This window comes from Primulina eburnea, chromosome 17 (genome assembly GCF_022965805.1).
Source record: "Primulina eburnea isolate SZY01 chromosome 17, ASM2296580v1, whole genome shotgun sequence".
Classification (NCBI taxonomy): domain Eukaryota; kingdom Viridiplantae; phylum Streptophyta; class Magnoliopsida; order Lamiales; family Gesneriaceae; genus Primulina; species Primulina eburnea.
This window is the reverse complement of record NC_133117.1, coordinates 23,216,104-23,239,594: the sequence shown is the minus strand read 5'-3', so window position 1 is coordinate 23,239,594 and position 23,491 is coordinate 23,216,104. Positions and strand designations below refer to the sequence as shown.

At 42.4% G+C, this 23,491-nt stretch overlaps 3 protein-coding genes and 1 long non-coding RNA gene across 4 annotated transcripts; all 4 read right to left on the bottom strand.

Annotated features, from left to right (window-relative positions):
- Positions 1–5,948: 5,948 nt before the first annotated feature.
- LOC140817961 (uncharacterized) lies at positions 5,949–6,752 on the bottom strand. The gene has a single exon (XM_073177754.1). The coding sequence runs from the start codon at positions 6,750–6,752 to the stop codon at positions 5,949–5,951; it is 804 nt and encodes a 267-aa protein (XP_073033855.1).
- Positions 6,753–17,311: 10,559 nt separating this feature from the next.
- LOC140817960 (uncharacterized) lies at positions 17,312–17,947 on the bottom strand. Its single transcript, XM_073177753.1, has one exon. It carries the CDS (start codon positions 17,945–17,947, stop codon positions 17,312–17,314), a length of 636 nt encoding a protein of 211 aa, XP_073033854.1.
- LOC140817959 (uncharacterized) lies at positions 17,948–19,063 on the bottom strand. The gene has a single exon (XM_073177752.1). It carries the CDS (start codon positions 19,061–19,063, stop codon positions 17,948–17,950), a length of 1,116 nt encoding a protein of 371 aa, XP_073033853.1.
- A 2,933-nt stretch (positions 19,064–21,996) lies between these two features.
- Positions 21,997–22,512, bottom strand: LOC140818064 (uncharacterized). The gene is made up of 2 exons (XR_012114903.1): positions 22,280–22,512; positions 21,997–22,193 (listed from the first exon to the last, which is right to left on the bottom strand). It is a non-coding gene; the product is annotated as an uncharacterized lncRNA (long non-coding RNA).
- Positions 22,513–23,491: the final 979 nt, after the last annotated feature.

The following is a 23,491-nucleotide window of genomic DNA, read 5'->3' as shown; positions in this document are numbered from 1 at the left end:
CCCCTTGTGGCCCAAACCCCTAACTCAAACTTAGAGTTAATAAGGAAGACTTCACTTGTATACTTTTACAATGTGGGACAACTCCCACTTCCTTTACCCTTCAATACTCTTCTTATTCATTTATCCAACAATCCCCCACATAAATGAACTTAATGCATGTATGCAGATTTACTTGAAAGCTCTTGTGAATTATTATTGTATTGGGATAGGTAGTTTCTGACTTTGAACCTTTCTTAGTAACATACTATAGGATTTACTAGTTGAGTAGTGACATGATGTCTTGAATTAGTCAACCATTTATGTAAACCAAGTCAATAGTATTTGCACAATAATAATTCTAACATATTCTTGTTCTCATTTTGTGTCCGTTTCGGCCCTGTCCATATATTAGATTCATAAGTGTTTTCCATTGAAGCGGCCATTACTTCTCACGTATATAGGTGGTCTCCTATCTAGAGTATCCTGTTATACTCTACCTCATAAGTATAGGAATCATTAAAAGAAGACTTAACCTCACCACATGTTGCAGGTATTTTCTACTTGGATTTTGTAGGAATGAGCCTTTATTTATTCCAAGTACTCAAACTAATATTTATAACTTAGTTGTCCCATTGAACCAAGGTCATGGGATCTCCACTTCACAAGGTTGGGTTACCGCTATAAATATTTTATTTTTTGGGTTTTAAGACCATTCCTCTCAATAGTTTGTACATTTGATCTCTATTTATACCTTTAGTAAACGGATCCGCTAGGTTTTCCTTTGATTTCACATATTCAACACAAACCCCATTTGAGATCATTTGTCTTATGGTATTATGTCTCCGACGAATATGTTGAGACTTACCATTGTACATACTGCTCTGTGCTCTTCCTATTGCCGATTGACTATCACAATGAATGTTAATGGAAGGCACTGGCTTATTCCAACAAGGAATATCTTCTAGGAAGTTTCTTAGCCATTCGACTTCTTCCCCAGCTTTGTCTAAGGCAATGAACTCAGATTCCATAGTGTATCGAGCTATACATGTTTGCTTAGACAATTTCCATGACACCGCTCCTCCACCTATTGTGAATACATATCCACTAGTGTACTTGGAGTCTTTTGTGTCATATATCCAATTAGCATCACAATATCCTTCTAAAACTGCAGGATATTTTGAATATATCAAACCATAGTTCAATGTATATTTCAAATATCCAAGCACTCTCGTTAAGTCTTTCCAATGATCCTTACTTGGATTACTTGTGAACCTACTTAACTTATTTACTGAATATGCAAGATCTGGACGAGTACAGTTAGTCAAGTACATTAGACTACCAATTATCCTTGCATATTCCAGTTGTGAGATGGGTTCTCCTCTATTCTTTGCTAAATGAACACCTAAATCTATAGGTTTTCTAGCAGGACGACTGTTTAAGGGATTAAATTTTTCAAGTACCTTTTCAATATAATGGGTTTGTGATAACACGATTCCATCAGGTATTTTAGAGATCTTAATCCCTAATATAATATCACACAACCCCAAGTCTTTTATATCAAAAGACCTTTTCAACATATTCTTGGCATTTATAATCAACTCATGATTACTTCCCATAATCAACATGTCGTCTACATAAAGGCATACAATAACATAAGCATTTGCATTACCTTTAATATAAACTCATTTATCACATTCATTGATTTTGAAACCATTTGACTTCATTGTAGTGTCAAATTTTTCATGCCATTGCTTAGGTGCTTGTTTGAGTCCGTATAGTGACTTGACAAGTTTACACACCTTCTTTTCTTGTCCGGGAACGAAAAAACCCTCGAGTTGTTCCATGTATATTTCCTCTTCCAGTTCTCCATTCAAGAATGCTGTCTTTACATCCATTTGGTGAATCTCTAGGTTATGCAATGCAGCAATAGCTATGAGAACACGAATGGATGTAATTGTTAGAGTAGGTGCCCGTCGAGCCAAGTGTTGGCCGAGTGTTCACAATGAAACTCTATGTATAAACAGTCTTTATTTTAATAATATTTGAAATTATTATTTTGGCAAATCTTTATCTGTATACCCATGCTAGCTGCATAGATAAAGCCCTTGAATATACAAATAGTAGAAAGAATATGAGATGCTCATATGATGAGTATCATGAAACTCATATTTGTAATACTGTATATTCTAAACGGTTCCTAGTCGATTCAGCCGCCATTAAGAAGGATATAGGCCGCTCGAGTTAGAGACTAGTATCTGCGATGTGAGTACCATGTTTCATTGGTAGGGGACATTGTGATGTCCGAACATGCAGATAGGTGCTCCTTGTAGAGTGCACTGAACAACCCTCCATAAAAGGACTTTCCAAGTGGTTCTCACTTATCGAGTGGAAAAGTCCTAGTTTATGGTTGTACAGAATTATTCCTTATGACCCGGGACAACATTGAGACTCTATGTGCTAGAATTACACTTTGACTTGTTTACCGACTCTCATGGGGTCATCAGGTGGCAAGGTTGGGTGTTCTGTCAAAACACATAGGAGTCGATGCATTGTAGTCGGGGATTCACCGCTTACCTTCAGGTATGGATATCCTATGTGTTATCATGTGTATGTAGGTTGAAATCTCTGATCAGAGTATGGTGGTAATTATGAAAGGGTTTCATAGATTACACCATCGATGCAACTACGACATGACACATAGTATCGATTCATTGACAACTCTCGATAAACCAATGGTTGTCGAATCGATCGGGATATATGAGTTGAAGGGACCGTACTGTACGCTAACCATAATTGAATGGTTCTTGCAGGCACTATCATTTGATACCTAGGGAATCATGTAAGCGATGCTGCTAGGCGTTTAACATGATTGGTTGGGTACTATCAGACTTGAGTTATGACGTTCTTGTTATCAAGGTGTTGATAAGTAAGAATGGAGCGATTGGGGTATGCTCGTATAAGGACATGTTTAGTCCGAATCACATGGAGATGTGAACCCACGGCTAGTCGTATCAATGAACCATTGAGGGCCACACAAGTGCTAGCTTTCTAGATCCCGTTGAGAAGTAAAATAGTTCAATGTGTTGAACGGCTTATAAAGGAGTTTATAAGCGTAAGGAAAATTAGAAGTATGACTTCTATAAAGGAGAAAATAGTTCAATGTGTTGAACGACTTATAAATGAGTTTATAAGTGTAAAGAAAAATAGAAGTATGACTTCTATGAGAGAAATATAAATTTTAATTTATGGAAGTGTTCCTAAGATTAAAATTTGGCCAAGTAAATAATGTAGTTGAAAATTGTGATTTTCATAAACATTATTGAGGACTAAATTAAATTAATTCAAGTGTTGAATTAATTAAACACTAGTGGACCTAGTAGAGTCTAAATAATTAAATTAATTCAAGTGTTGAATTAATTAAATTATATTGAGTCTTGTAGAGCTCAATTAAAATAATTATTTAACTAGTGGGACTTGAATAAATTCAAGTAGTATTTAATTAATCTCAAATGTGTTTGAGATAATTAAAATTTAGTCCATGGTTTTTAATGTGTTAAAAACCATATAATATATGTGAGACATGCTAGGGCTTGCATGCTTGGGAGGTGAAGAGTCTTGAATACTTTTGATTAAAAAATTGCAAAGGCATGCAACTTTTTCTCTCAACTTTTCCCACACCCAAGACTAGACTTCACTCCCTCATTCCTCACCTCTCACATGGCCGAAATCCTCTCTTCCTTTCTCTCCCATTTTTCTTCATTTTTGTTCTTCAATTGTTGAAGAATACACACACTTCTCTTTGAAAAATCCTCATATTTTTCTAGTGCAAAATATGAGGGGATCTTCCTAGTTAGTGGTGGGCCTAATTTGAAGGAAAGTTTCAAGGATTTGGAGGAGGAGCTTGTAGATCTTCATGCCTTGAAGAGCTTTGTTGTTTGACAACAAAGTTGGTGCCATTCATCAATCTTTTAAAGATTGATAGGTATATTTTCTAAACATCCTATGTATGGTTTGAAAAATGTAAATATTGCACAATATACATGGTGGACGAAAATTCTTGCTTGAATTTAAAAAATTTTGACTTCCGTTGCGCTTCCGGCCACCGTAACCGGTCCGCTTTCAGTAATCCTAGTGACTGGAGAGTATGTGTCAAAGAAGTCATATCCTTCTTTTTGTTTGAACCCTTTAGCCATCAAACAGGATTTATATTTGTCTATATATCCATCTTCTTTGTATTTCCTTTTAAGGATCCACTTGCATCCTAAAGGCTTACAACCCGAAGGGAGATCAGTCAACTCCCACGTATGATTATGCATGATGGATTCTATTTCATTATTTATGGTTTCTTTCCAAAAAGGAGCTTCGGGATTGGATAGATCTCCTTGAATAGTTCTTGGTTCATCATCTAACATGTAAGTAATAAAATCAGGACCAAAGGACTTTTCAATTCTTGCTCTCTTTCCACGTCTTGGTTCTTCATTGACTTCTTTAGAATCATTAGTAGATTCATAAGATCGTTTAATGGAACCTTCTTTTCTTTCCTTACAAGGAAAGTTGTTTTCAAAGAATATTGCATTCCTTGATTCCATAATCGTTCCTTCATTAATATCAGGAATCGTTGACTTATGCACCAAAAAATTATATGCACTACTATTATAGGCATATCCAATAAAATTGCAATCAACAGTTTTGGGTCTAATTTTAACTTGTTTTGACTTTGGTATCTCTACTTTAGTCAAACACCCCCACACTTTTAGGTATTTATAAGATGGTTTGCGACCCTTCCATAACTCATATGGAGTTTCATCTTTCCCTTTGTGTGGTATTTTATTAAGAATGTGGTTTGCAGATAGTATTGCTTCCCCCCACAAGTTTTGAGGTAAGCCAGAATTTATCAACAACGCGTTCATCATCTCCTTGAGAGTACGATTTTTACGTTCTGCAACTCCATTTGATTGAGGTGAGTATGGTGCCGTAGTTTGATGAATAATGCCAGAGTTAGTGCAAAATTCTTCAAATGGAGCGACATACTCTCCACCTCTATCACTTCGAATCATTTTGATTTGTGTACTCAATTGATTCTCAACCTCATTCTTATAATTTTTGAAAGCTTCTATAGCTTCATCTTTACTTTTCAATAAGTAGACGTAACAGAACCTTGTGCAATCATCAATGAATATTATGAATTACTTATTCCCACCTCGAGTTTGCACAAACTTTAAATCACATACGTCGGTGTGAATTAAATCAAGTGGATTAGTAATTCTTGTCACAGAATGGAATGGAGCTTTGACCATCTTTGCTTCAACACAAATCTCACATTTCTCTTGTGGATTTCTTTTAAATGCATGTATTACATTTAAATTCGCAAGTCTTTGTAATGTGTTGAAGTTAACATGTCCTAATCTTTCATGCCACAAATTAGAACTTTCAAACAAGTAAATAGAATCATTAACTTTATTCTTCGCCTCATGGCGGTAAACATTCATTACATTCATCTTAAAGAGTCCATTATCTTGGTACTCTTTGCCTGCAAACACTCCATGTTTGGTTAAAACAAACTTTTCTGATTCAAATATAAGCTTAAAACCCGCCTTACTCAACAAGGATCCCGAAACTAAATTCTTTCGAATGTCTGGCACATGCAGCACATTCAAAATGTTATCTCTTTGCCGGAGGTCATCTTCAATACCACTTTGCCAATTCCTACGACCTCAGACGTCGTAGAGTTTCCTATAAACAATTTCCTATCACTTACAGTAGTGTAGGATGAGAAACATACTCTTTTCTGCACAAATGTGGCTAGTGGACCCGGTATCTACCCACTATTCCCTTGGATTATCCACCAAGTTGCTTTCAAACACAACTGCGGATATATCAAGTTTTGATACATCTATCGGTACATTCCTTTCTTCGATGACGTTGGATTGCTTTAGTTTCTTATTTTTGTTGTCTTTCCTTGGAAGATTTCAGTCCTTGGCCATATGATTCGGTTTGCCACAGTTGTAGCAAGTTCCTTTGAACTTCTTGGCCTGCCCTTGTTTCTTCTCACTCGTAGGACGTTTTCTCTTGTGACTAGAGCTAGATTCTGTCAAATTTGCCTCGGCCTCGGCCTCCATTGTTCTTTTGTGAGTTCTGGCTTCAGAAGATCGGCTATCTTCCTCAATACGAAGCCTCACAATTAGATCTTCAAGTTTCAACTCCTTGCGCTTGTGATTAAGGTAGTTCTTGAAATCTTTCCACATCGGTGGAAATTTCTCAATGATAGCCTCCACTTGGAATGGTTCATTGATATCCATCCCCTCTGCCAATAAGTCATGAATAATAATTTGAATTTCTTGTACCTGACTTATTACAGATTTGGCGTCCACCATTTTGAAGTCCAGAAATTTGCCAACAACGAACTTCTTTATGCTCGCGTCTTCTGTCTTGTATTTCTTTTCCAAGTCCCAAAGTTCCTTGGCAGTTTTAACAGAACAGTAGACACTGTATAGTGTATCATCGAGGCCATTAAGTATGTAGTTGCGGCAAAGGAAGTCACTGTGGTTCCATGCATCGAGAGCAGATCTTCGTTGGGTGTCAGCATCATCCGCAGCAATGACAGGGGGTTCCTCCTTGAGGAATCGAGATAGGCTTAGTGTGGTGAGGTAGAAGAGCATTTTCTGCTGCCAACGTTTGAAGTCGGCACCATTAAACTTTGCAGGCTTTTCGTCGTGTGCAGGAGCAGTAGGGACGGTAGGCATTGGCGCAGGAACAGTAGGAGGAGTCGACATTCTTCAGAAACGAGAAGAGAACAAACAAAAAATTTCGTCTTGCGATTGTTGGTACCTTTTCTCTTTGGTTCTGAAAGTCTGGTCTTGAATCACGAACAACAGCAGCAAAAAGATATAGTCGAGGGAAGGAAGATCCTTTCCCCGCAAGACGAAATTGCCCATATCAAAGTGCTATACGTTTCAGGCAATCGTCCCCAAGATACAACGACTTCACTTCGAGTTTTTGCAGCACTACAAGTCTCGAATCAGCGAACAATATATGCAGCAACTTCCAAGTATTTCGAAATTATAGAATGTAGCAATATGAGAAGAGGAGATGGAGCAAAAAATTCAGCAGCCTTTGAATATGGTTTGAGGGATTATTTATAGATGATCACCGGTTGCGTTGAGGAGACACGTTTCTCCAGACTAGATGCGTAGAAGAGACACATTTCTAGGCAAAGGACACATGGTTTGGTGGAAAAGCAGCCTGGAGCAGGTGCAAACATAGCCAAGAGATGCACACACTGATTGGTGCTTTCGGAAACAGCGCCTCGCGCGCGGCTGCGCGACATTACGCGCGGCCGCGGGCGACATTCTGTCCGCGCACAGAAGAAGCCCGGAAATGGGCGTGCGCAACATTCTGCCATCCCGCACAGGAACTCACGCGCATCCGCGCGAGATTCGGCGCAACCGCGCGCAACGTTATGTTCGAATGACCAAAATCCAGAACCAAGCGCGCATACGCGCAAGATGTGGCGCACCCGCACGCACATCTCTGTTCCGAAGGCCTTCCTCATCTCTCATCTTGGCGCAACAAAATTTAATTTCAACCAAATTTTGTCCAAAAAGATTAATATTGGTCAAAGACCACACCACACCACACCACACCGAGCAGAGCCGAGCAGGCCGAGCGGGCGTGCGCGTGTGTTTAATACACCGAGACATAGCTCACTAGTGTCTTCCCCCGTCTAAAAACTTCTGGTACCCCTTGGAGCCCAAACCCCTAACTCGAACTTAGAGTTAATAAGGAAGACTTCACTTGTCTACTTTTACAATGTGGGACAACTCCCACTTCCTTTAACCTTCAATGCTCTTCTTATCCATTTATCCAACAGTTTGATGTTAACAAAACTTGTTATTTTGTGTTACTGATAATCTATCTTAGTGTGCAAAAGCTAGGATCACTTACGAGCTGTTACATCGCGAACTGAAGACCCAACTGATCGCACAAACTGTATCAGTCTAACTGTTACGTCAATTGATCAGTTCAGCTGATTGTCCAGTTGATAGGTAGTTCAACAGGAGAACGTCAGAAGCCTGACCAGCCGAAGGAGTGTTCAACTGATGAAGAGCTCAGCTGATCAGTCCAACTGAACGATAGTGAAATCAGTTCAACTGATGAGTCAACTGATTTCAGCAGCCCAACTGAAGATCAGTTCAGCTGACTAGTTCGGAGCATCAGTCAGAATCTTTCAGTTGTAGATCAAGACAAGCTCATTCTATTGGATTCCAGCTATGCACAAAGATACAAAGAATTTTTCCAGTCAAAGGACAATAATGAACGTTGCATCATAGCATTAAAGACAAAACGTTTTACAAGGGCTGTCGAAAATTCGAGACACAAAGTCCAATGAACGAATTCAAAATGCAACGGATATAATAATTGAGTCTCACTGTATGATCTAACTTAGCGCCTATAAATGGAAGATGAAGATCAATGAAGACTCAAGAGAGAGATCACCAACAACAATATTATGTTGTTGTTGATTATTTTCCATTGGATAAAGGATCCCACAACCTGTAAAAATATATAATTTATGTGTGAAGCAAGCAATTGCACGTACACATATACACATATATATGCTGATTATTGCATATTTCCCTTTTATTTTAATATGAGTTTACTTATTGTATACGCTCATGTAAATAACTATTTTTGATGTCTTTAGTATAATATTTTTTAAATACCGAAAATAATTATATCCAATTACAAAAATAACGATATTATTATTAAATAAAAAAATATCATAGAAAACATATTTTAGTAAATATACAACATATATTTTATCCATTTTCAGTACTTAGAAAAATGTTTATTTAAATATATTATTAAATTTTTAGATAACACTTATAATTAAAAATATTAAAAATAATAATTTGATAAAATATAGATAATTATTCCAACTGTGTGACCATGCAATACATACAAACGAGCACTAGTTATTGACAAAAACTTGTGTGAGACGGTCTCACGGGTATTATTTGTGAGACGGATCTCTTATTTGGGTCACCCATGAAAAAGTATCACTTTTTATGCTAAGAGTATTACTTTTTATTGTGAATATGGGTAGGGTTGACCCGTCTCACGGATTATGATCCGTGAGACGGTCTCACATGAGACTCACTCCTAGTTATTATAATATGTTTGAACTACTTCAATGTACTTGCGCTTGAGGTATCTAGAATTGGATATTCATTCCTACAGCAGAATTCAGGAGAATGTTCGATTAATTCCTGATTTATAAAGTAATTGACGTCAATTTATCTGAAAATTTTAGGGACATTTGAGAAATTAATTGGTCACCTAATATATTGGCATATTTGGTATTGTGAAAGGGTCGATCCAACATATATTTACAATGAAAATTACTATTTTTGACATAAACGATAATGTTGTTTCATGATTAAGGTCAACTGAGAAATTCAGTTGATGTTGACAATGATTCATTTTTAATTCTGTAACATTGCTAAAACCATAAAAGATGATGAGACATAACGATAGAAATAATCAGAGATATGATGCTGATGTTAGAGATAGCAACGAGGTAGGTTTGGATGTGTTCAAACGAGTTTCGCCAAACACGTGCCACCGCCCCCGTCGGTCTGTCTCAATATCCTTCATGTCCAACTTGGGTTAACCCACGAACCCGCTAACATTTAATTTTAAAAATGCTTAAAAAAATATTGTTTATAATATATACATATATATATGTATATATATATGAAATATATATTTTTCATAATATATATATGGGACGTGTCCTTTGACCCATCTCGCAACCTGTTTGACTGGTTTGAACCAACTCCAGACGTGGGTGGTTTAACAAGCGGTCGGATTTAAATCTGATGATACCAAAAATTTTACCTAGGGTTCGGTCCGGAGAGCGTGTTCAAATTTTCACCACGGGGCGAGGAGGCACTCTAGGATCTGTATAAACAATAGAGAAAAAGTTAGGGGGCGTCGGAAGATTATCCGACGTAACCCCTCCGATGCTTAAGTCAGTCCAAGGGAGCAAACTAAAAGGTGCAGTATAAGAATGATAAGTGAATAATAGACTGTGAATGAATCAAACCTTATACCCCTTCATGGTATTTTATAGGGGGAGGATGAGCTCCCCACCCGGATAGAACTCCTCTCGAGATAGATCCCCGCCCGAGATAAGGGGCCTCTACTACTAGGACTCTATCCCGACGGCTATCTCCTATATTATCGGGATTTACCCGCATCCCGCATTTATCGATTCTCTTATTTATTGCTGAGCATATCTTCTTATCCCTCCGCCATGTTGGGGTCTTGGATCGCCGACCTCCCGAAGGGCTCGGAACCATGGGCCATGATCTGTAGGCTTGGGTTCCTGACCACGGGGGGTAGGGCTTATTTTGGGATGGGCTCGGATTATGGGCTTGGATTCCTGACCACGAGGTAGGCTAGGTCTTACTTTGGGGTGGGCTCGGACCCGCCCATAGGTACCCGAATTAGGGAGGGCATCAATAGTACCCCTTCTTAGTCTAAAGGAAGTATGAAGTTTAGACTTAACAAACCTGGTCGGGTCCCGAGCCCTATTTTTGTTTGATAATTTTTTTTTTCGTTATTTTTATTAATATTGCTGGTGTGCTTCTTTGCTCCTACGTGGCACATCGGTCGGTCCTGGAGTCGTCCGCGTGACAAGTGATTGAGCGGTCCAGATTTTCTGACATCACGGTTCCCCAAGAAACCGTACACCTCCCAAGAAGATCCGGGCCCTTGAAGCTGGGCAATCGGACGACTAGCATCACGCCTCTCTTAGTATAAAATGAGGGACGCTGTTCCCATTTTCCCACTTGTTCTTCCCGAACTGTTACTCTGCCAAAATTTCGAGAGCTTGTCCGACCAGCGCGTTGACGATCGACCAGTGTGATCTGACCCCTGTATTATGTAAGTTCCTTTGTTCTCCCTTAGCATAATTTAGGAGATGTCTTCCCCTGATGAGTCGGCCATCCGGGAAGTAGCTAATTATCTAGATGAACCTCCCTCTGGAGCGGACGAACCTGGTCCCTCTAGATCCGAGCACGGTCCTTCCGAGCCCCTTGGTGACCTTCGAGGAGTGAATATAGAGGGTTCCGAGCCCGGCCTTTCTGAGACCCGAGTGGAGAAGTCACAGCGTCTGAGGCAATTGAAAGCCGATGAAGTTCGCTTAAAGGAGGAGGGCCGACCCTGGTATGAGGTCTTAGCGTCCCACCTTGATCCCGACCTGGGCCCCTCTATTAGAGAGGGATCGGGTATGCCCCGTAAGTATAAGATACGAATCCCTGGTCGGATGGACCGAGCCCATCTTCCACCTCCCGGATACCATACCTTTTATGTTGACCAGGTGGAGATGGGTCTGAGGTTCCCCGTCCCCAAATTTATCCAAAACATATGTGGCTACTTTCAGATATGTCCGAGCCAATTGAGTCCCAATTCCATTAGTTCTCTTATGGCCTTGGGTGTTCTCTTTAAGTTTTTCGCGGTTCCCATTAGGATCGGGAACTTGTTGAAGTTTCTACAAATTAGAAAGTTTGCCCCGGGTCGGTTCTATTTGTCTATCCACCCCGATCACAAATTTTTGAAAGGGAAGCCGGACTCCCACAAAAGGTGGCATAATCGATATTTTTTCGTGAAGTCCCCTAAACTGTGGCGTTGCGACATGGACTGGGTTATGAACTTTACCATACCCAAAACCGCCATTGCACCGACCCATGACTTTACCAACTTCCTGGCTACTATGAGTGTGAGGTGTTTTAATATTGAGAGTCTAGTAGAGGATGACTTGCTTTACCATGTCGGGTTCAGTCGGAAGAAAGTGGGGCTGGAGGGGACATAGGTAGGGTCCTCCGACCCCTAATTCTTTTCCCTTCCCATGACTATATCTATGCTGCTTCCTCCCGTCCTCTTACTGTTTTGTTATGTTTGCAGACGACCGCATAATGAAGGCCGGGATGAAGGCGGAGATGAAGGCAGAAATGGCCAAGTTAAAGAGGAAGAAAGCTAAACCCTCCACTGAGGCTGCCCTATCCGAGTCCCCTGGTCCCAAGCCTTCCAAGAAGAAGATTATGAAAGAGGGGTCGGGCTCGAGTTCTCAACCCCTAGGCCCTCCTGTGCTTGAGTCGACCAACCTTTCTACGGGCAAGGGGAAAGGTCGGATATACGAGACCCCCTCTCAGCTTGAGTTGGTGACCCATGAGGGGATGAGAGCCCCTCGTAGTCCGGACATATCATTTTTGGCCCATCCTGATGGGCGCGGGCCTTTGGGGATGGTCCAAAACTTAGTTTCCTCGTGTGACTTAGGGATTTTGCACTCCGCCCCAGACTCCTTAGTTGAAGAATCCATAGCCCTCGGACTTATGCAAGTATGTCTCTTTGTGTCTATGCACTTTACATCCTACTGATTTCCGACCACTTCGATACTATTTTTTTTTAGACTGTTGCTTGGGTCGGCGAGTATACCATCCGAGCTTATAAGGCTCGTACTTAGGCCCAATCCAACGCTCGAAGTATGGAGGATATCTTGACTCGGCATCGGGAGTTAACTCAGCGGATGCGTGCTTTGAAGGCCGAGCATGATGATGAGCTTCATGGTGTTCGGCGTGAGCTAGAGGGCACCCAAGACCATCTTAAGGCTGCCGAGCAGAAGATCCGAGATTTGGAAGAGGCGGCTCGGAAGCGAGAGGAAGAGTCCGAGGTTATTTGGTCTCAAAAAAGGGAGGCATTCATCCGATCCCCTGACTTTGAGAGGCTTTGTGCGGGGAAGGCAGTGGTCTATTTTGAAGAGGGGTTTAAAGGCTGTCTGGCCCAATTCCGAGCCAACGGCTATTCCGAGGCCGACCATCCTGCGACCTTCCTGGATTCTGATAAGGCTTTGGATGCGATGCCCGAGGAAGGAAAAGCGCTGGAACCAGAGGGCCAAACCGACCACGGCGATGCTACCGACCCCCAGTCCCCTCTAGTTTAATTTTCTTATGTTTGTAGGCCGATCTTGGCATTTTGTAATGACTGGTTTAACTTAATGCAAGCGAATCGTTCTTTGGCCTGCCCTTAATTTTTATTGCTTATCAAACTTGGTATAGGATATCTGATCACGATGGCTGCTCGGGCTCGGTTTTGGGAAATTTCTTTTGCCAAGTTATCAAAGTAAAAACCCGAGCTGGATGTTTGTCCTGTTACTAATCTTGAAAATCTCCTTTTTTTTTTCTAACAAATGAACGGCCCGAGCGGAATGATTGTCCCATCACTACCTTTGAAAATTATTTCCCCCAAGTAAAAAATGACAGAAACCCCGTCTTGTGTCAAATCATAGTCTGATGGGCCAGCGAATTGCCGAGCCGGCGATCGATCTTGTCTAAGTCAGTGTCACCTCCGTGGATTTTATTTACATGAGTCCTTTTTTTATGTGTTTCGAATGCTGCCGAGCCAGTGGTCGGGCTTCTGCAAGATTAATACCATATTCGTGGACTTTATTTATATGAGACCCCTCATTCGTGGGTTTGAATGGTGCCGACCCGGCGGTCGGCGTTCTGCAATGATAGTGCCACATTCGTGGAATTTATTTATATGAGACCCCACATTCGTGGGTTTGAATGGTGCCGACCCGGTGGTCGGCGTTCTGTTATGATAGTGCCACATTCGTGGACTTTATTTATATGAGACCCCACATTCGTGGGTTTGAATGGTGCCGACCCGGTGGTCGGCGTTCTGTAATGATAGTGCCACATTCGTGGACTTTATTTATATGAGTGTAAATATCCTTGTTCAAAATATCTTTAAAATAAAACTACCAGTCATAACCACGTCCAAAATTTACTTAATTAAAAAAGAAAAGCTTAGCATGTGCGGGGTGGGTGGTATCAGTCTATTCCCCCTTTTTTCTTATTCTTTAGGCATAATATTTCTTCAAATGCTGGGCATTCCACGGCCTTTTACCCTTTTTTCCTTCAGCATCCTCTAGATAATAGGCCGCGACCCCGGCCTTCCCCACTACTCTGAAGGGGCCTTCATATTTCGGGTCAAGTTTTCCTCTCTCTCCATGGTGCTGGATCTTCCTCATCACCAGGTCTCCTTCTTTGAAAACCCGGGGATAAACTTTTTTGTTGTAGGCTCGGATCATCCGTTTACGGTAGGCGTTCATCCTTACCTTGGCTCTCTCCCTCTTTTCTTCCACTAAGTCCAATTCCATAGCTCGAAAACTTTCATTATCCGAGCCATACCCTGTGACTCGAGCGCTTTCTTGCCCAATCTCTGCGGGCAACACCGCCTCGGCTCCATACACCATGCTATAAGGGGTTTCCTTCGTGGCACTTTGGGGTGTGGTTCTATATGACCAAAGTACGCTCGGGAGTTCCTCCACCCAACTGCCTTGGGCCTTTCCTATCCCAGCCTTTATCGCTTGCACTATCGTTCGGTTGGTGACCTCAACCTGTCCATTGCCTTGGGGGTAAGCCACATATGTGAACAGTTGTTGGATCTTCATTTCTTCGCACCAGGCCCTGACTTTAGCCCCACAGAATTGTCTTCCATTGTCTGAGATGAGTTTTCGGGGTATTCCGAATCGACATACGATATTTTTCCATAAGAATTTGAGGACCTCGATTTCTGTAATTCGGGCGAGCGGCTCGGCCTCTACCCACTTGGAAAAGTAATCGATCGCCACCAATAAGAATTTCCTCTGCCCTGCGGCTGATGGGAAAGGTCCTACAATGTCTATGCCCCATTGGTCAAAGGGACATGAGGCGACGACCGCCCTCATGAGTTCGGCCGGTTTCCTTTGTAAGTTGGCATGCTTTTGACAGCTGTGGCAAGCTCTGACCAAGGTAGAGGCATCTTTCTTCAAGGTTGGCCAGATGAAACCCGCCAACAGCGTTTTGCGGGCAAGGGCCATGCTTCCCAGATGATTTCCGCAGCATCCCTCGTGTATTTCTCGAAGCACGTAATTAGCTTCTTCTTCTCCCAGACATTTTAGCAACGGTCGGGAGAAGGACCTTTTGAATAAAACATCGTTGATAATTACAAATCGAAGAGCCCTTCTCCTGATTTCTCTTGCCTTCCTCTCTTCCCTAGGCAACTTTCCATGCCTCAAGTGTTGATAAATATCATATCTCCAATCTCCTTCCTTTACATCAGCTAGCAGGTCGTCGAACTGTTCGAGTTGAGAAACCAGCTCCCGTCCCGTCGGGTCGGGCTCAGTCTCCCAACTCAGAGCGCTGGCCAGTTTGGCCAGTCGATCGGCTTTCTCATTATCTGCTCTAGGAATAAGCTCTAAGATGAGCTCGGAGAATTCTTCTTTGGCTTTATTCATCGCTTGGGCATTTTTGATCATTTTGTCGCCCTTTACTCCAAATTTTCCATTACTTTGTTGGATTGCTAACTGGGAGTCCGAGTATATGGTGGCTCGGGAAACTCCCAGATGGCGGGCTGCTTTGAGTCCCAAGAGGAGAGCCTCATATTCGGCTTCGTTGTTGGATGCTTTGAAATCTAACCTGATTGAAATTCCTGTTTCCTCTCCCCACGGGGAGATGAGTATGATTCCGACCCCACTTCCTGTCTGACAGGAGGACCCATCTACGAAGATTTTCCATCGTTCCTCTTCTTCTAGCTGTACTGTTTCAGCCACGAAGTCGGCTAAGGCCTGCGCTTTTATTGCCTTTCGAGGCTCATACCCGATGTCATACTCACTGATCTCGGTAATCCATTTGATTAACCTTCCTGAAGTGTCCGGGTTTTCTGCGATTCTGCCGAGGGTACTATTGGTGAGGACCCTTATGGGGTGCGATAGGAAGTAAGGCCTTAATTTTCTGGTAATGATGACCAGGGCCAAGGCTAATTTCTCTGGGGTCGTGTATCTCAGCTCGGATCCTCTTAGTGCGTGACTGACGAAGTAGACCGGCTGGTGGGTTATCCCATCTCTTCTTACTAGGACCGAGCTGGCGGCCCGGGGGGTGACTGACAAGTAGACCAACAGCTCTTCCCCTCGGACAGGTTTGTGGAGGACATGTATCTCTTTTAAGTATGCTTTCAACTCTTGGAAGGCTTCCTCAGTCTGTTTGTTCCACTCAAAGTTTTTTGCTTTCCGGAGTACCTTAAAGAAAGGGAAACTCCGTTCAGCCGATCTGGCAATGAACCTAGCTAGGGCGACTATCCTTCCCGTTAATCTTTGGACCTCTTGTAGATTCCGAGGGGAGCCCATGGTGGTTAGGGCTTCAATATTTTGGGGATTTGCCTCAATTCCCATTCTTGTGACCATGTATCCTAAGAACTTTCCCGTTCGGACCCCCAGAGCGCACTTGCCTGGGTTGAGCTTGAGCCGGTAATCACGAAGTGTTTGGAAGGTTTGTTCCAGATCGGCTATGAATTGGTCGGCCACTTTAGTTTTAATGAGAATGTCGTCCACGTATACTTCTATGTTTTTCCCTATTTGTCCTCCGAAAACCCGATCCATTAGCCTTTGATACGTTGCTCCGGCGTTTTTAAGGCCGAACGACATGACGACATAACAGTAAGTTCCCTTGGTTGTCACAAAACTCACTTTGTCTTGGTCTTCTTTTGTCAATGGGATTTGATGGTACCCCTGATAGACGTCCAAGAAACTCAGTAGTTCGTGGCCCGCAGTGGAGTCTACCAATTGATCTATCCTTGGCAGCGGATAGCAGTCCTTGGGGCATGCTTTGTTTAGATCGCGAAAGTCGACGCACATGCGCCATTTCTCGGAGGATTTAGGGACTAAAACGACATTTGACAACCAGGTTGGGAAGTGCACTTCTCGGATGTGTCCGGCTTTTAATAAGTCTCCCACCTGTTCTTCGATGATGGCATCTTTGTCAGGTCCGAAATGGCGTTTCTTTTGAATGACGGGTCGGAATTCTCTTGAAACATTAAGCTTATGCTCGGCTACCTCTCTTCTAACCCCTACGAGGTCGGCCACGGACAAGGCAAAGATGTCTTTGTTCCTCCGAAGGCATGCTATTACCTGACTCTTCAAGGGTTCGCCCATTATTTTTGCTATTTTGACCGCCCCTGCGGGAGGGGAGATAATAGTTTCTTCACATTCCTCCTCCGGGGATGCTAGGGCAGTGTCCCCTATCATGTTTAGATGATCGTGCTCTTGAAGGCCTGGTCGGCCTGGGTGGTCGGTTTTCATGGCCTTCTGCTCAACCCGGACTTCTTCCACATAGCATTTTCGTGCTATTCTTTGATCTCCGATTACTTCTCCGACCTCCGTGCCAACCGGGAATTTGATCTTTTGGTGCAGTGCTGAGGCGACAGCTGAAAAAGCGGTCATGGCTGGTCATCCTAGAATTGCATTATACGCTGAGGGGGCATTTACAATTATAAAACTAATGATCCTTGTTTTTCTCGTACCAGCGTCCCCCAGCGTGAGTGACATATTTATCATGCCAATGGGTTGGACGGCGTGTCCAGTGAATCCAAACAACGGTGTTGATACTGGCTCAACTTTATACTCCCCTAAGTCCATCTGATCCATGGCTTCTTGAAAGAGTACATTCACTGAGCTTCCAGAGTCGACAAATATCCGTGCCACCTCATAATTAGCTATCGTAGCTCGGATGACCAATGCGTCATTATGGGGGTCCGTCAACCCAACCAGGTCCTCTGGCCCGAACGATATGAGAGGTCCTGTTCGGGTTTTCACCTCAGTGATTTCCGTATTTGTCAATCTTCTGCTACTTGTCTTCCTGGCTCGGTTAGAGTCCCCGTCAGTGGGTCCCCCTGATATCATGTTTATAATCCCACGAGGGGGAGGGCGCGGCTGTCGATTAGGTTCGGGCTGATTTTGCTCCGGGGGAGGGTATTGTTCGTTACGGGGTTGGCTCCTCCTTCTCCTATCACCGGGGTCGGGATTTTCCCTAGCCCTCTTCGGGGGTCGGTAATCAGATCCCTGCTGAGTTAAGACGTCCTTCATCTAGGCATCTTGTTGGACAATGCGTTCTATTTCGTGGCCCAGATGTTTGCATTCATCGGTGGTATGTCCATAATCTTTGTGGAAATCGCAATATTTATCCGACCTGGGCCTTCGGGGTCCTTGATCACTTCCCCGGGGCCTCTGGATAAGATATTTGTTCTCACATATTTGGAGGGCTCGGAGCTTGCTGACCTTGAGCGGGGTATACGTGGCGAACTCGCCCAAGGATTCTGATCGGGTTGGCCGATCAGAGCGAGGATCGGGCTTGACTGGTTTAGGCCTTTTGGGGCTGCTAGGCGGCTCCTTCCATTGATGGGCTCGGGCTATCTGGACCTCTTCCAGATTGACATACTTTTCTGCTCGGGCTAGAAGTTCATCATAAGTACTCGCTGGTTTTTTAATTAATGACTTGAGGAAATCTTTCGTGGTCAGCCCTTGAATGAAGGCACCAATTAATAGATCAGACGTCGCAGATGGTACTTCGATGACCACAGCGCTGAACCTCCGCATATATGCCCGTAGGCCCTCGTGCTCTTGCTGTCTCATAGTGAAAAGGCTATAAGGAGTGACAGGATGCTTTTTGCTGCTCGCAAATTGATGGAGGAAAGCTCGGCTGAAATCTGGAAAGGTTCTGATGTCTCCTGGTCGGAGGAGATTGAACCACTGTTGCGCTGACCCTATTAGGGTCGTGAGAAAGACCCGGCACTTAATTGGGTCTGAATATTGATGAAGGAGTGCGGCATTTTCGAAGCGCGCCAGGTGGTCTTCGGGGTCTCCCTTCCCGTCATACTCGACGATATTGGGGAACTTGAAATTTTTTGGCAATTCTTCGGTTAATATTTCAGTAGAGAAGGGCACCGCCCTGGCCGTCAGTGGAGGATTCTCCTTCCGATTATCCTTCAACTGATCGATCTCTTCCCTCATTTTTTGCATCTCTTCCAGCTGGCCTTCTTGTCCGAGGAGTGGGAAGGTCGGGCCTTCCCCACCATGCCTTGCCCATACTTGCTCCACCGTGGCCGTAATTAGTTGTGTTATTTCGGTCACGGTGAGGCTCTGATTGCCTTGAGTATTCCGGTCCTCTTGGTTTCCATTGATCATGCTTTCCGTGTTCACCATCTTATCTCTTTCTTTGCAACTTCCCACAGACGGCGCCAATTGATGATACCAAAAATTTTACCTAGGGTTCGGTCCGGAGAGCGTGTTCAAATTTTCACCAAGGGGCGAGGAGGGACTCTAGGATCTGTATAAACAATAGAGAAAAAGTTAGGGGGCGTCGGAAGATTATCCGACGTAACCCCTCCGATGCTTAAGTCAGTCCAAGGGAGCAAACTAAAAGGTGCAGTATAAGAATGATAAGTGAATAATAGACTGTGAATGAATCAAACCTTGTACCCCTTCATGGTATTTTATAGGGGGAGGATGAGCTCCCCACCCGGATAGAACTCCTCTCGAGATAGATCCCCGCCCGAGATAAGGGGCCTCTACTACTAGGACTCTATCCCGACGGCGGCTAGGACTCTATCTCCTATATTATCGGGATTTACCCGCATCCCGCATTTATCGATTCTCTTATTTATTGCTGAGCATATCTTCTTATCCCTCCGCCATGTTGTGGTCTTGGATCGCCGACCTCCCGAAGGGCTCGGAACCATGGGCCATGATCTGTAGGCTTGGGTTCCTGACCACGGGGGGTAGGGCTTATTTTGGGATGGGCTCGGATTATGGGCTTGGATTCCTGACCACGAGGTGGGCTAGGTCTTACTTTGGGGTGGGCTCGGACCCGCCCATAGGTACCCGAATTAGGGAGGGCATCAAAATCTGACCTATTGTCATCTCTGTTGAGTGAAGATTGTTGTCTCTCAAAATAGTTGCAACAGATGATAAGTCGATGAGAATCACAAAACTGTTGATTGGGAAAAACAAGTTGGGTTCTGTTGGTTGAGGGAGTTAGGAGCCGTTATGGGAAGGAGTTGGATCAGCTGGAAATAAAAGGCTGGCAAGTCAGCTTCTGAAAAAGACATAAGGGGGAACTCTCTGAGATCAAGAGACAACCAGAAAAGAATTACAAGAGAGAGATACACCAGAAACTCGAGAGGGTCAAGGAGATTAGGCTTGATCTGGATAAAGTCTAGGGTGTGCAATTCATATCTCTGTAATTTGTAAAAACTCCCCGGTGGTTAATAAAAGAGTTGATCGTCTTTCTTCCCGTGGATCTAGGCCATTCAAGGCTGAACCACGTAAACTCTTGTGGTGTCTTTATTCTTTGTTCATTTTCGTGAGTGCTGGTGCATCAGGTAGTGAAGCAACAGAACGTTTGCCATCATTCTTGATTTTTATAGAACCAATACATAACAAGTGGCGCCGTCTGTAGGAAGTGATCACCAAAACGATCGTCAAAATCAAGATTATTGGCACGCTCAGTTGTACTGCTTGAATTCGGGGAGTCACGCCGTGTACATAGCTACAAACATAAACAAAAAAAATCAAGGTGTTGTTGGTCTCAAATATTATATTTTGATTATTTTGCCAATAATCATGTCTACATCGAAAAAGATTTTTGAAGGCGATTCCCAATGAAGAAATATTTGTTTTTCATAATTCTAGAAACTTTACAAACTAATGTTACTTTGTCTAATAGAGGGACACAAACGGTAAGCTTGGGTTGTCATTACTTCAGAAGATTTTTGTTGCAATCCGACTAATTGCACATGACGTTCCATTTTGTTAACGAATACTTGAGGATGGGTGGATGTACAACATTGTAATGTTTGAAATATTTTGTAAGGGGGTGTATGACATTTTCATAGCATTATTTGAGGCAACCAATACATGCGAGTGTTGCTACGCTAATTGGTGAAAATGCTAGAAGGGGATTTTTCCGGATTCTTGAAAGCTTTGATTGCATGCACTGGGTTTGGAATAATTGTCCAACATCATAAGTAACAATGACTTTGGATTATGGAGAATCAAGATGCTTGCTATTTTGAATCAGCAAGGGCTGGTTGAAGCTTTGAAAGGAGGAGAACCAACAGCAGAAGATTCAAAAGAACTGGCAATCATTGCAGCGAAGGCTCAAAGTGCCATAATTCTATGCTTAGGGGACAAACCACTTCGCGAGGTCTCAAGAGAAACCACTGCAGCTGCCATGTGGTGCAAACTTGAGAAGTTGTATATGACCAAGTCTCTAGCCAACATGTTATACCTGAAACAAAGATTATACTCATTCAAAATTGGTGAAGGCAAGGGGATCCCTAATCAGATCGATGACTTTATCAAGATTCTTGATGACCTTGAAAATATAGAAGTGAAGTTAGAAGAGGACGACAAGGCTCTGATACCATTGAATTCCCTCCCAAGCTCTTATGAACATTTCAGAGACGCTTTATTGTAAGGAAGGGAACAATCCATCACACTCGAAGAGGTCCAATCTGCCATCAAATCCAAAGAATTACGGAAAAGCATTCAATCTCAAGGACACTTTCATGGTGAGAGTATGAACACTCGAGAGAGGACTGAAAGAAAACAATACAAGGACAAGAGAGGCCGATCAAGATCCAAAAGCCACATCACATATAGGTGTTTTATAAGTCTGAACACTACAAATATATATTGCTATATATGACTAAACTACCCTTGGCACCAAGTGAGATGGTTGAATTTTCGAATTCCATGTTTCTTCCAGTTTTGTTGTCCTCCTTCATCTTTTATATAATTATCATTTTTATTTTAAAAACAAATTAATTCAAGTTTGAAATTCGCAAGGAAATCGTCCAAATGAATTATTATTATTATTATTATTATTTAAAAAAACAAAAGATATCAATAGTGTCAAATAATCTTTTTATTGTTTTTAAAATTCATGGTTTTTGTGATAAATTTATATTATATAAATAATTTTTTTCCAAAAAAAATAAAATGTGCAATTATTTTTTATAAAGATAAATCAACTAATATTTTAAAATCGAGATGTTTTCACCAGTCCATTGGAATTATGAACAATAATATGAAAGAAATGCCTTGAACCTAAAATTAATCTCGTGGGGATTCTCTTCCACAAATATAATGTAAGACATTGAGAAATCAAAATCAAAGAGCATCCAAAATGTCCTGAAACTATCATCCCATCCGAAAAGAAAAATCAGAAAAATTCAATTCTCTCTTGCTCTGACTATTCACTTCAAGAATTGTTTCATCCATCGGTTAAAGCACATTTTGAGTGAAGATTTGCCTTTAGTAAGCATAATAACTGCAGCAACAAAATAAATCCCTTTATATATCACATTAAATTTAAGTGACAGGAACAGAAAATTTAAAAGCAATGATCTCACTCACCTCTTCAACCCCAAACTTGAGATCTTGTTCTTTGATATCAGATAAGCAAATATTCAACCGTTGCAGAGTGGAAATAACCAAGCCTGCAGCTCTACTGGACACCTCCAAATCTTCCTGTCACCGTCAAAGAACAGGGTGATTTGAGAAATTTTTTACCTCCTTTTGGATCTATGAAGTTCAGATGACAATGAGATGGGAAGCAAGGACACCACTCCAGCACCTGTACGCCAACTTATTAGGAGGTCATCTTCTTTGACTTGAAAATTTTGCAAGGCGGCGGATTTATAGGAGTATGGAAGTTTCGAATTACTTATGAATCTATGAATTGGTGCTTCTGTTATGAGTACGGGTAAAGGATCGTGTTATGGGCCGGTGAAGGGGTTGATCGTTTAATTCTGAGATTTGTTTGTAGCTTCTTCTACCTTGTCTACCTATTTTGTTGGAAGTTCGAGGCTCGTTTGAGAGAACCTCTCGATCTCAATATTAGCTATATTTTTGAGGAAAACTGAATGCTTTATTTCTTTGATCAACAACTCCTTAAATACAAGATAAGCATTAAATTGGCATCCAAGAACTATGCCCATTATTCCTCTATCTAAGCTCGAGATTCTAGCATTTATTAAAGGAAAGTACACAGAATTCAATCAATCTCATCCCTTATTTCCTAAACTTTCCATGTGTAAACCTTTGATATAGCACATCCTTGATTTTTGCTGCTGGATTCTTGTTTGAGTTGGGTTGTTCCCCATGGATTGCGTCCCTGACATCTGCTCCCCCCTGGAAATCGTGGTTGTCCTCAAACACGAAGGAGGGGAAGCGAGCTGTGAGCATGGCAGCGTCTTCCCAAGAAGCTTCTGCAGGCGATAGGCCCTCCCAATGCACTAAGACTTCAGATTTACCTTGGTTCGTGCGTTTGTCCAGTACTGCCATTGGTGAAGGATGAAATGCTTCCAAGGGAGGGGGAGGAAGTACTGGATTGGAGAAGGAACCTCCTTTAAACTTCTTTAAGGATGAGACATGAAAAATTGGGTGGGTCCTCGAGTTATCTGGAAGTTGTAGCTTGTAAGCCACTTGCCCTACTTTGGCTAACACCTTAAATGGGCCGTAGTAGCGAGGAGAAAGCTTTGCATTGCTTCTGGATGCTAAGCTTTGCTGTCGATAGGTTGGGAGCTTGAGAAGCACCCAATCCCCTTCCTTGAACTCCACTTACCT

Bases quoted from the DNA above. Each gene is read 5' to 3' on its own strand.
- LOC140817961 (XM_073177754.1), bottom strand. From the start codon at position 6,752: ATGTCGACTCCTCCTACTGTTCCTGCGCCAATGCCTACCGTCCCTACT.
- LOC140817960 (XM_073177753.1), bottom strand. From the start codon at position 17,947: ATGAAGGACGTCTTAACTCAGCAGGGATCTGATTACCGACCCCCGAAG.
- LOC140817959 (XM_073177752.1), bottom strand. From the start codon at position 19,063: ATGGTGAACACGGAAAGCATGATCAATGGAAACCAAGAGGACCGGAAT.